The 11,415-nt window shown below is 38.0% G+C and overlaps 1 protein-coding gene, 1 long non-coding RNA gene and 3 other non-coding genes across 5 annotated transcripts; 1 reads left to right on the top strand and 4 right to left on the bottom strand.

Moving 5' to 3' along the window:
* Positions 1 to 773: 773 nt before the first annotated feature.
* Trnas-uga (transfer RNA serine (anticodon UGA)) lies at positions 774 to 855 on the bottom strand. Its single transcript has one exon. It is a non-coding gene; the product is annotated as a tRNA-Ser (tRNA).
* Positions 856 to 1,492: 637 nt separating this feature from the next.
* Trnas-cga (transfer RNA serine (anticodon CGA)) lies at positions 1,493 to 1,573 on the bottom strand. Its single transcript has one exon. It is a non-coding gene; the product is annotated as a tRNA-Ser (tRNA).
* Positions 1,574 to 1,997: 424 nt separating this feature from the next.
* Positions 1,998 to 2,079, bottom strand: Trnas-uga (transfer RNA serine (anticodon UGA)). The gene has a single exon. It is a non-coding gene; the product is annotated as a tRNA-Ser (tRNA).
* Positions 2,080 to 3,397: 1,318 nt separating this feature from the next.
* LOC140933618 (phytanoyl-CoA dioxygenase, peroxisomal-like) lies at positions 3,398 to 8,605 on the top strand. Its single transcript, XM_073383222.1, has 4 exons — positions 3,398 to 4,068; positions 4,680 to 4,829; positions 5,554 to 5,688; positions 6,815 to 8,605. Exons 1-4 carry the CDS (start codon positions 3,406 to 3,408, stop codon positions 6,866 to 6,868), a joined length of 1,002 nt encoding a protein of 333 aa, XP_073239323.1. The 5' UTR covers positions 3,398 to 3,405; the 3' UTR covers positions 6,869 to 8,605.
* Positions 8,606 to 9,501: 896 nt separating this feature from the next.
* On the bottom strand, positions 9,502 to 10,677 carry LOC140935737 (uncharacterized). Its single transcript, XR_012165246.1, has 2 exons — positions 10,217 to 10,677; positions 9,502 to 9,712 (listed from the first exon to the last, which is right to left on the bottom strand). It is a non-coding gene; the product is annotated as an uncharacterized lncRNA (long non-coding RNA).
* Positions 10,678 to 11,415: the final 738 nt, after the last annotated feature.

The following is an 11,415-nucleotide window of genomic DNA, read 5'->3' as shown; positions in this document are numbered from 1 at the left end:
ATCTTTTTTATCTTCTGTTAATTTTACTGTTAAGATATATATTGAACATTTTCAAGATCCAAACAGTAAGTTGTATATTCCTCGTTATGCTATCTAGTAGGCAAATTAGGTAAAAGGCAGCTGAACATTATGAGAAAATGAATTTTGTACGCAGCAGAACAGAACTTAAAAATTCTTCATGCTATCTAATAGAATCTGGAACTACTGTCACGTAGCTAGAACTCATGTTGACGAATTGCGAGCTTGTATTTAGTGAGTTTATGAAGAATGCTTGTAACTTACATTGTGTAAATACAGTCGTTGGGTGCCCCTGAAACAAACTGGAAGACCTTTTTGATTATTAATCCTGCAAAACGTTGAATTAAGATACCCTTTCTTTTTATTTTGAGCTTGTCGAATAATCAAATAATATTTTCAGTCTTAGGAAACACAACTCTACTCAAACTGAATTACTAAATTGATTACCAAAGGGAGACTACTTTGATCTTAAACCAAATTCCTTCAAATATTCTTAAAAGAAATGTATGGAGCTAAGTCTGGAGAATTTGCATGTGGATCTTGGGGTTAAAGGGTTTAAAAACTTCTCCGACTCCGACCCCCCACCTCGCGGAAGGAACAGCATCGGAGCGAGACGAAGGAAAAACTTTTGTACGCAGACGTTATGTGCTGTGGGCAAACTACGATCTTCTGAATTTGATTCGTTTTACATACGTCCATTGCCATGTTTCATTTACTTTTTATGTTAAAAATATAAGTGTAATAAAAATGATTACCGCTGCGAGCAGGATTCGAACCTGCGCGGGGGAACCCCATTGGATTTCAAGTCCAACGCCTTAACCACTCGGCCATCGCAGCACCTATAAGCGATTAAAATGACTCTAAATGATTTAAGGTAACCTACCCTCACTTAGCAACGTTCCTAATGTGCATAGTGTGAAGAAAATCCATTTTGAAGTTAGGTACGAAACAAGTAAATGCACACAGGCAAACGCGTTTGTTGCTATACTCTAAGAGAAATAAAGAAGGAAGATCATATTAAAAGTTGCAAAAAGGCAAAAGAAATCTTTTAATGTGAATGGGGGATGGGAATTTATATATAGTTTATCAGGCCTAGAAGTATAGCAGGAAAACGAAAAAAAAAATTATTAACTTCTTGATCGACGAACGTCGAGTCACCGTATAGCCATGGGGACACACCCATGTTGCGGTGGTCTTTGCTGTTTATGAGCTCCCATCATCGTTAGGCTCGATGACCAGCCGCTGTTAGGGAACTTTGAACCCACACAGTTTTGAGGTTCCAACCTGATTCGTGGAGGTGACAAATGGCCTGAAAATAAGAAAACAGAATGAAAAATATAAAGGAAATTCTTCTGGAAAGTAAGTAGTTACATGATAATTAAACTTGCGCTGAACTCACGCAGGCAGTTTAATAACAGAGGCCTTTTTTAAATATTCCATGTTAGATCTAAAGCTATCAGCAAAAAGGAAGTTACGCTGCGAGCAGGATTCGAACCTGCGCGGGATACCCCATTGGATTTCGAGTCCAACGCCTTAACCACTCGGCCATCGCAGCGTCGGGTGAAGCTTTTTCTGACTCTAATCTTAACCGATGTTTCACTCAAGTGAAACCAGACTAGAATTGAACTTGATGTATTATCGGTCCACAAGCACGTTCTCTTTTATCATGAGAACAGCCAAAAACAAAATCAAAATAGGCAACTGATGGTTGAAAATCCTGATTCATAATAAGCTAATAATAAGGTGCAGGCCAAGTTAAGGTGGCAGGGAAATGCGCGTGTAATGGTTTCACCCAGGTAACTGTGTCGTATATGAGGGGGAAAGAACAATGGACGTCGTTTACAGAAACGGTCACATGATACAGAATCACTTTGCTGGAATAAAGCGCAGTGGGACTTTGAAACTGGAAAGGATATTGCCAGCAAAGTCTAGTGCAATGTTTCTTGTTACGCAAAAAGGTCAAAAAAAAAAAATATGGCCGCTGCGAGCAGGATTCGAACCTGCGCGGGGAGACCCCATTGGATTTCAAGTCCAACGCCTTAACCACTCGGCCATCGCAGCTTCTCTTTTAAAGAATGATTTCGAGAACCGTAATGAAGGAATTCCACGCGGCCAACGAACCTGATCTTAGCAACACTGCTTTTTATCTGTGAGAACCGAACTGAGAGGAGTTTTAACAGCAACATCGTCAAATCAGTCTTTTTATAGAGACGTCAGTGAGACATTGACTATGACGGAGAAGCTAAACCTAGACAGCAGTAAACCCGAAAACTGAGAAGAAATCTGGCCTGGGTGTCTTTTGGCCAAGAATGAAGAGTAATGCGAAAGGACGGTTCAAGAGTGGACTGAGCTCACAATACACGAGTTAGGGTCATTTTCCTTTTCCTACTTACGTGAAAATGTAGTGTTTAAGCACATTTTTAAATGAGCTTGAATACTATTATTAAAATAACTTCAAGTCTTCAAAAGACCTCTAGTGAGTTCTTGGTCTGTTTCTGTGTAACTATAAACACTATGACACAAGGATTACTGCTTTAATAAATGAGTTGAGACTGCGGTTAGGATCTAATTCGGGCGCTCCTTTGGAAATACACCCTTCCCTCTTTATTTAACTTTTGACATGAATCCGTCGACACCACTGGAAAGAGTGCCTTAAAATTAGTAAAGCTGCTAAGTTTGAAAGAACAATTTGTCGAAAACTAACGAAGATATATAGCTCACCTCAAAAGCGCGAAATTTTACAGGGGTGGGGCGGGGGCACAAACTTGCCCCCCACCATACAAACATCTGTAAATTTTGGCAACTTTGCGGAACTTTATCTTCACCTCCTTAAGACGTATCACTTTCAAATTTAGCAATTATACTGATTTTTAGGCGCTCTAGCCTGTCTAGTACCAATGGTGTCGACGGATTTTCCCTGACCTGCTGACTGGTCCATGTCACAAGCTGAAAAAAACCGTGGAAGGGCAGGAGCCCATCAAATGGGCTCCTGTAGAAGGGTCTATTCGAGCAAAAAGTGAAACTTTGAAAAGATAGTCCTGTTTTTCTGTTGGAAACTTTTCTGGGGGAAACATGTATACCATACGAGTTTTCACAAAATTCACCAATTCCAGGATATATCCGTGCTGGCCGATTTTACTACGTAAAAATAAACTTTGCAAGATATAAACGCGAAACCGATTTTCATTTATACCCCTGCTGCCATCTTGAATTTTGCCGAGAGAGTAGACTGCAAATATTCTCTCTTTTACGAAAGGATCAATGGAAAATGTTCTTCACCCGCCGATGAGCCGGTCGCGCACAGACTGGGACTGAGGGAATGGGAGGGTTTGGGGGAGGTGCCCCTGTTTTCCCATGATGCACATCGGTCATTCGACAAACAACAAAATGGCCGCCCGTGCGAAGAAGAGGTTGACAGTGATTTCTGACCACCTTAGCTCTTCTAGATTACATTCTGTACTTCCAGAAATATCATTTACAGATGCAAAAGAGCTCGATACCGAACGTTTAGTTCTACAAAATGATCTTCTGACCGAGGAACAAGTCGATTTCTATAACACAAATGGCTACCTTGTCGTGCGGAATCTTGTACCTCAAGAGCTGTTAAACAAGTATTACGATCGTTTTAGGCAAATATGTAATGGTGTTGTCAAAGTACCCGGTATAACAGTGATGAGGGATGTCACCTACGCGAAAGCTAACCGTTCACGTGGCGAGAGAACCGTAAATAAACTTCAAAATTTCGAACAGGATGAGGTCCTTTTCAGCTACTGTGAGCTGCCTCAGATTTTAAAGTACGTGGCGTGTTTTACTGGTCCAGACATCAAATCGGTGCACAGCATGCTAATAAACAAACCGCCTGATCCTGGTACTCTGACATCTCGTCATCCTTTGCATCAGGATTTGCATTATTTTCCTTTCCGTCCAGCCAATCGGATGGTGTGTTCTTGGACAGCAATGGAGAAAGTGGACAAGAAAAATGGTTGCTTGGTAGTCATTCCAGGCACCCACTACACTCCACTCCTGCCACACCAGTATCCAAAATGGGAGGTAAGTCAAGCAGCACAAAATTTTTTTGGGGATACCTTCCCCCGCCCCCCTCCCCCCACCTTTATCTCAGGGTCTGGATGACTTTATACCATAAAATTCCGAAAATAAGCCCCCCCATCTACAAGCCCCTCCAAATATAAGCCCCCCACACCCGTAACACAAGAAACCCTCAGTTAAATTGCCCCTCCAAATATAAGCCCCCCGGGAGCTTGCACTTGGAAAACTGCCCTCAAATACAAGTAAAACAAAGCAAAAATGGTAAATTTACTTCCAACTATATGGTCAGCCCAATCGATTTTGAAACGCAAATTTGCCTCTGTGGATAAGCCCCTCCGAATATAAGCCCCTCCAAAAATAAGCCCCTCAAAAAGGGCCTTTGAAAAATATGAGCCCCGGGGCTTATTTTCGGAATTTTACAGTACTTTCCAATACCATTAATATGGCCATTTGCCAAACTATTTCAAGAACAGTCTAAATAGGTGCTAGAATGTTGTTCCATGTCTCAAATTAATGATTTTCTATATTATACCAGTTTACATGTAGTTAGAAGCCAGAAATTGATCAGTCTGATATAGAGCACATTTATGAAATGTAAAAAAATCCTTTGTCAGGGTGGAGTAAATAGAGGATACCATGGCATTAAGGATTATAACCCTACCCAACCATTGTTGCACTTGGAGATGAATGCAGGAGATACAGTGTTTTTCCATCCCCTGCTTATTCATGGATCAGGGAGTAACCAAACAAAAGGATTTAGAAAGGTAAGGTACATGCATATATCATACCTGCAACTTCAGGCCATAACCCTTTCACCCTTTGATTAGTATTTTAATAATATTAAAAAAAGAGATAAAATCAGAGTAACTTTTCAATCACTGGATAAACTCCTATTTATTTGTGTGACTTATTAGCTGAGCAGGGGTTTGTATCAAAAGTTAATTCTATGGTAAACCCAGCATGCAAAGAAAGCACTGTCCAATAGTCCAGGGCTAGTGAATTCTTAATACAGAAGAGTAATAAGTCTTCTGGGCCGAGTTGTTCAAAGCTGGTTTAGGATAATCCAGGGTTAGTGCAAAATTTGAATTCAGGTTTGAAAGGTAAAAAAGCGAATTGAGTTTAAGTCTTTTTGTGTACAATATGATGATTGGATGATCTAAAAAGTATGGAGAAAATTTCCCAAGAAAATGCTTTTAAATAAAAGAAAAAGAAACCTGGATTAAAATTTAACCCCTGGTTAAAGCTAATCGGCCTTCGAACGACTGGGCCCTGTAATCAATCCTGCTTGCGGATTTTTTTTTTTGGGGGGGGGGGGGGGGGGGTGCGGGGGTGGGGGCTAGGTGAAATGACTTTTTAAACCCAGTTTAAATTTGTTTTGTCTTAGAGTTTACAAAGGAGTACATGGGACTCAAATATACCACCTACTGATTGGTCACATTGATAAATAATTGATGAATTTTACAAGATAAGTATTGGTTACTGTTTTAGGCTATCTCAGGTCACTATGCCAGTTCCCACTGCTACTATATTGATGTCAAGGGAACATCACAGGAGAGCCTTGAAAATGAAATTGTAGAGATGGCAGAAAAGAAATTGGGGAAGGATGTGCAATTTACTTTCCAGGTATGCAAGATAAAATGCCATTGCGTGATAATGTACTACATAGACCTCTTTTGTAATGGCAGCCTATTAATATATTCTTTTTTAGTAAAATCCAGCTAGTGGTCTATTATCAATGCTATGTTCTGATTGGTTAAGCTACTACTAGGCTATATGTTATAGCCCACTAGTAGCGAAAAGCGCCGGCTTTGAAAACCAAAACAATGGTGGCTGAATCACGTTTTGCTAGCTTAAAAGTCGTTTTGTCTCGATATCTTTGACCAACTAGTTGGATTTTACTAAAACAATTATTCCTCTCGCCCTCATGGCCTCTGAGTCAATAGCCCATTCGGCCTTCTGCCTCATGGGCTATTGACTCAGAGCCCATTTGGGCTCGAGGAATAATTGTTAAATATACATGTGTGATAATTAGCCTTTCTGATGAGACGTTAGCATGTGCAAAATACAAAAGAACTCTTACTTTCAAACAAGGTCAGGAAGACTTATTATCATACATATAAAAGAAAATATTGATAGGCTGTCATTATAAAAGAAGTCTATGTTATTGAGCTTTCATACAACTCTTAACACCATGTGCATTAGTAAATGAATGTTATTGATCACTGTACATTGTAAGATGATACCTTTCTGTGTAGGGCAACTGACAAAACAGATAACCACTTTTTAGTTTGTGGTTTTCCTGTTCGAAATACTGTAGCATCGTTCTGTTCCATAGAGGAGAATCACCATCACATTTTTTTCTGGTCATAAATTATACATTTGCGACTGGACTTGTACAACATAATTGCTGGATTTTGAACATTATTTATGTTTTGTGACCTAGTTCAGCCAGCGATTCAAATCTCTAATCTTCACTAAACCATTGTTTCAAATCTCTCCTGGCCAGTTGTTCAAGCTCTGTGTGCAATGCAAAGAACTTAGGAGGGCAAATTGGTAGGGATGTTTCTCCTGTGAAACGATCCTAATGGTTAGGAGTGAGTAGAGACATCTGTATTCGCAGGCTAGTTAATTAAAACACAGGATTTGCTTCATTTTGCAGAGAGCCTGAGCCAAATTTATTAATTATTTTAATAAACAGTTAGCTTTTCATTTGATTACTTGTTTATTATTATTATTATTTTTCTTTCAGGATATTTGGAGGCTTAAAAGTCGACTGCTGCAGGGTATTGATGGATCCCTGTAAATTCCTGTAACTCAGTAGTAGCTTTGAGTATGCACTGTTCTCTCACTTTGTGTGAGTTGAAAAGGGCACTGATTTCAATGTGTAATTTTTTGGGGTTTTCAATACTTCCACTATTTCATGTGGTATATGGATGGTTTTTTCAAATCTTGAATTGTGTTATTCTCAAAGCCAGGATGTGGTACTTTTTTGAATTCTTGGGCTGAGTCTCCAAAACTGCATTGCAATACATGTACCCACAATCTTCTTCATGGCCACATGTAACCACAGTACTGATCTAAATGAAGATATGACCATCGTAGTGGTAATTGCATTTATAATTTAATCATTGCCAATTAAACCTGACAAGTTAGAGGGTTTCAATGGGATTTGGACCCATGCCTTCTGCCTTAGCGCTGCAGTGCTTTACCAATTGAGCCATGGAAATCCGTACATTTGGAGCCAGCCAATTTGTTGACTTCATCTTAACGTGTCAAATAAGTGAAACAGATTAAAGAGGATTATTTATATATTTTTTTATAGATTGTAAAGGTCCCATCTACACATACAGTAGCTATTTCAATGAAAATAGTCGCTGAAAAGCAACTTTTCAAAAACGATCACTGGAGTGGAAATATAGGGGTGTGAGGATTCATAGACTTGAATCCCATTTTCTAATTGATTTATTTCGTAGGAGTATTTGAATATTTCTGGAACAGGACTACATGGTACAACAGTTAAACCGAATTTTAGAATCTAAAGGAAAATCGACATGTGTACAAAATAAACTGATTAATCGCTCCATTCCACTGGAAGTTAACCTTTGAAAATTATCCAATAAAAGCGGATATGTGCAGAAGGGGCCTAAGCTGAGCTACTAACACGATTACAGTTTCATGAATATATTACAGGTCAAAATTAAATTCGGGTTAAAATTTGTACCATAGGTTGATTTTCAATTTTCACCTCTCTTGACCGTAATTCATGAATGATTAGGTTTAGGAAACATAAGAAATGGAGAATCAACCTAGGTTGGAAAAATTTTAACCTGAATTAAAATTTGACCTGTAAAAAATACATTGACAAGAGTATATTCAAGAAGAAAAATAATGTTTAAAATAAATTTTCTGTAGTCATGGACAGGGCTTAATTTATAGGTGCTTGCCGACTGACACTTACACAAATTAATATGGCTGCTATTCATTAAATTTAGAAGAAAAATTGACAAATGACAGTGACGCAGCCTGTCAGCAAATAATTTATTAAACAAACTATGGCGGCTTTCGAAACAAGCTCGTTTAATCAGTGAAATTAAAATACCACATTGAAACAATGTATAAAAACTGTAAATTTGTTTTAAAGATAATGAGTCGTGATGGTGGTTATCAGTTATTATTGCGTTAAAAAATACTTAGCAAAATAAAAAATATATAGCAGCAAATGCTGAATGTCCTTTTTTAAAATATTCAAGAGCTGAGGGGACATATTTATAGATTTGTGGTCCTGAGTTTAAACAAACTGAAATCACAAGAAAAAGTTTGATGCTTTCACTTAAAATCTTTTTGAAGTAGATAGCAGATCTTTTTTATATATTAAAAAGTCAAGTGAGGCACTAGTACTAGAGAATATCATATTAGAAAATGCTGATTTTGTTTATCATTATTAGACGTGTAGTTTTTAGCTTTGAGGTATCCTCAAAGTTAGTCAATCCAAGAGGCGCTAGAATGCTAAGGCAGCCTAATAAAGATTATGGATGTATGTATTTCTATATGTATGTTGGGTTAAAAAAAGTCTTGAGTGGCTACAGAATCCAGGGCTTTATTTTCATTCATAGGCCTCAAAGTCGCAATGAAAATAGCTAAAAACTGGGAGAGAAAGTAAATTGAAATATGATGGTAGACTACATGTACAGGGGCACCCATCGAGGATATAGTTCAAAACCACTTAACATAGCATTGTTGAATGTATTTTAGTATTTAAACGGTAGATATAGGCATATTTTTATCCCCTAAAAATTTTTCATCTGTTCGAATTTCCTAGCTGAAAGTCTAGTGATCCGAAAATTATAGGGATCAAAACTTACCTTTTCGAAAATTTCAGCCAGGAAAAAGGCTCCCGAAAATCCTAGGTGGCCTTTTTTAGTGTAAAAATCCGTTAAAAATGGGTAATTATACCATTTTGTAGATGTTCGAAAATCCTAGGAGAGACAGGCATGCAAGATATTTTACAACAAATGTTCCGAAAATTCTAGATCTCAAATCGTCTTCCGAACAGGTATTTTCCGAAAATTGCCGTTGGGTGCCCCTGAGACTATTACGTACTCAGACGCTTACTGGGAACCAAGGCAAAGCGTAAACAAGCAAGGTGAAATTCCTTGGGGTTCTTCCCATTTCATGTTTTTTTCTAAAACCGTGGTTTCTATTATCTGGTTTGACTATCTGCTACTATTGGTCTTGATCTGGGCATGTTCAGCTACTGTGCAGACGTTGTTGTTCTTGGTTGGAAAAACCATTGTAAAGCGGGAGCTCTGGGCCTACTACCGGAACCGGAAATGAGAAGCGAAGGACTTTGAGAAAGTCTACCATCTGCTACAAGCCCAAAAGAAAGAGCGTCGTCTATACAGTAAAAGATAGTGAGGTGAAATGAAACTTTCAGACTTCCATGTTAAATATCTTTCCTGTTTATTACAACATTTTTCTTAAAACAGTGCTTATTTTAGCACTAAAAATATGTCATTTCATTCGAGATAGTATTTTGAATCAAAACCTCTCATGATCATCGCTCTCAGTTCCAATCACTCGCGCAAACAAGGTAAGGTATTTAAATCTACTGCTACTGCGGTCAGTTGAATTTACTTCCTTCTTGGATCTGCAATCGATGCAAAATACATAGAGAAAAAGACCAAATCAGTATATAATCAGGGAGAAGGAACCCGAAAATGTCTTTCCTACATGGTTTTGTTGTCCTCATTAATAAATTTTAAATTTGAGCAAGTAAATATCACGCACACCTATTTAACCGTGCCTTTTTTATTCTTTTTCTTCTTCTTCTTCTTCTTCTTCTTTGGAGTTTTTATTTCAACCAGTTGTAATGACCTATTGGCTTACAAGGCAACTTTTTCTTTTTCTTTTTTAAATAAACGTTCAAAGTGGTTGTTTTAAACTTCTTTTCATCCCTAACATCTTCCAGAATACATGATACCTGTCGAGTCACTGAAATTGAATTAAATCGCAAGCGCTGCGTACTTTGTAAGATTGAGTTTTGTTGGTAATACTGACCAAAAAAAAACGAACATGGATTTCTAGCTTTTAATGGAACTTTAGTATTCGAGGTAGGAAGTGTGGAAGTTAACTCAGCGCGACTTCGACTAACCTGAAGATAGTTTCCCGAAGAGACTATCCTCTACTGCCTCGTCTGCAGCTTCGGGGGCGCTCATGAGTTCAGGCATGTTGGCCAGTTCAGCTTCATCCATCTCAGTTGCTTCTGGTTGGCCCTGAGAAACCATAACGAAGGTCATCAAGAGGCAGAACACAACAAAGGTTTTCATTCTTGCTTCGCCCGGTCGTTCTTCGGTACTAAGTCCAAGCTTCTTTCTGTGTCGGTTTGTAATGAATTAAGCTCTCTTTTTTCTGTTTTTATACCTTATAACATCTCCAATTTAACTATTTTTCTTTTATTAAAAAGAAATATCAATACCAGCATAATTGCTGTTTGAGTTGCTCTTTACACGGTTCAGCATTTCTGACATATTAGATTTAGCCAAGATATTCTGTTTATTTATTGATCGGTCCGTTAATTCATCGAATTTATACAGCTGAATATTGATTTAATAAGTTGTTATTCGTATTCACATTTGTGCCAAAGCAATACTGGTAGGTCGCACTTGTTTTAAAGATACGTGTCGTCAGTTTCTGAATCATCCTTCCATTTAAACGTTTGACCACCTACAAGACTTTTTTACCACCCTCATCTAAATACCTGATACGAAATTAGACGTCGATAAGACAGGTGAAAAATTAACAAAATAAAATATGAGTGTGTTGTCATTATCGGTTGTTATAAGTAAATCAAACCCATCTGTCTTTACCTTGGAATATTAATTGTTTGTTTTTAATAAAATGGAATCTGAGTTTAATTTTAACCCCGACAAGTAAAATATACAGTTCCTTTCAAAGCCAAGCGAAATTGCCAGGACCGCCTCATGCCAATTGTAAATAGCAAGTGATTATAAACAGTTTTGATTTTTTAAAATCACTGCTCTTAACAGACACTTGCATAATAAAACGGATACTTTATAACACTAGTTGGTTCAGTTCTTTTCTTCAGTCGAATCCTTTCATTTCTCATTAAGAGCGCATATGTCTATGGCAGACACAGTTTTAGTGCCAGTCCATTGAATAGGGGAAAAGATTGGTATTCGTTAATTTCGTTGTTTAAATGTTGAAATATCTGAAATATGGAATCGAAAAAAAAAAAGAGTTACCAGAGCCGAATAAGTCATAAGTCCACGGCAACTCTCTCAAATACTTGCCTGGTCCTAGGATTCACCGAGGGACTGCGAAAACGCCGTA

This window comes from Porites lutea, chromosome 4, assembly GCF_958299795.1.
Source record: "Porites lutea chromosome 4, jaPorLute2.1, whole genome shotgun sequence".
Classification (NCBI taxonomy): domain Eukaryota; kingdom Metazoa; phylum Cnidaria; class Anthozoa; order Scleractinia; family Poritidae; genus Porites; species Porites lutea.
The sequence above is the reverse complement of the archived record's forward strand: the minus strand, read 5'-3'. Positions and strand labels throughout refer to the sequence as shown.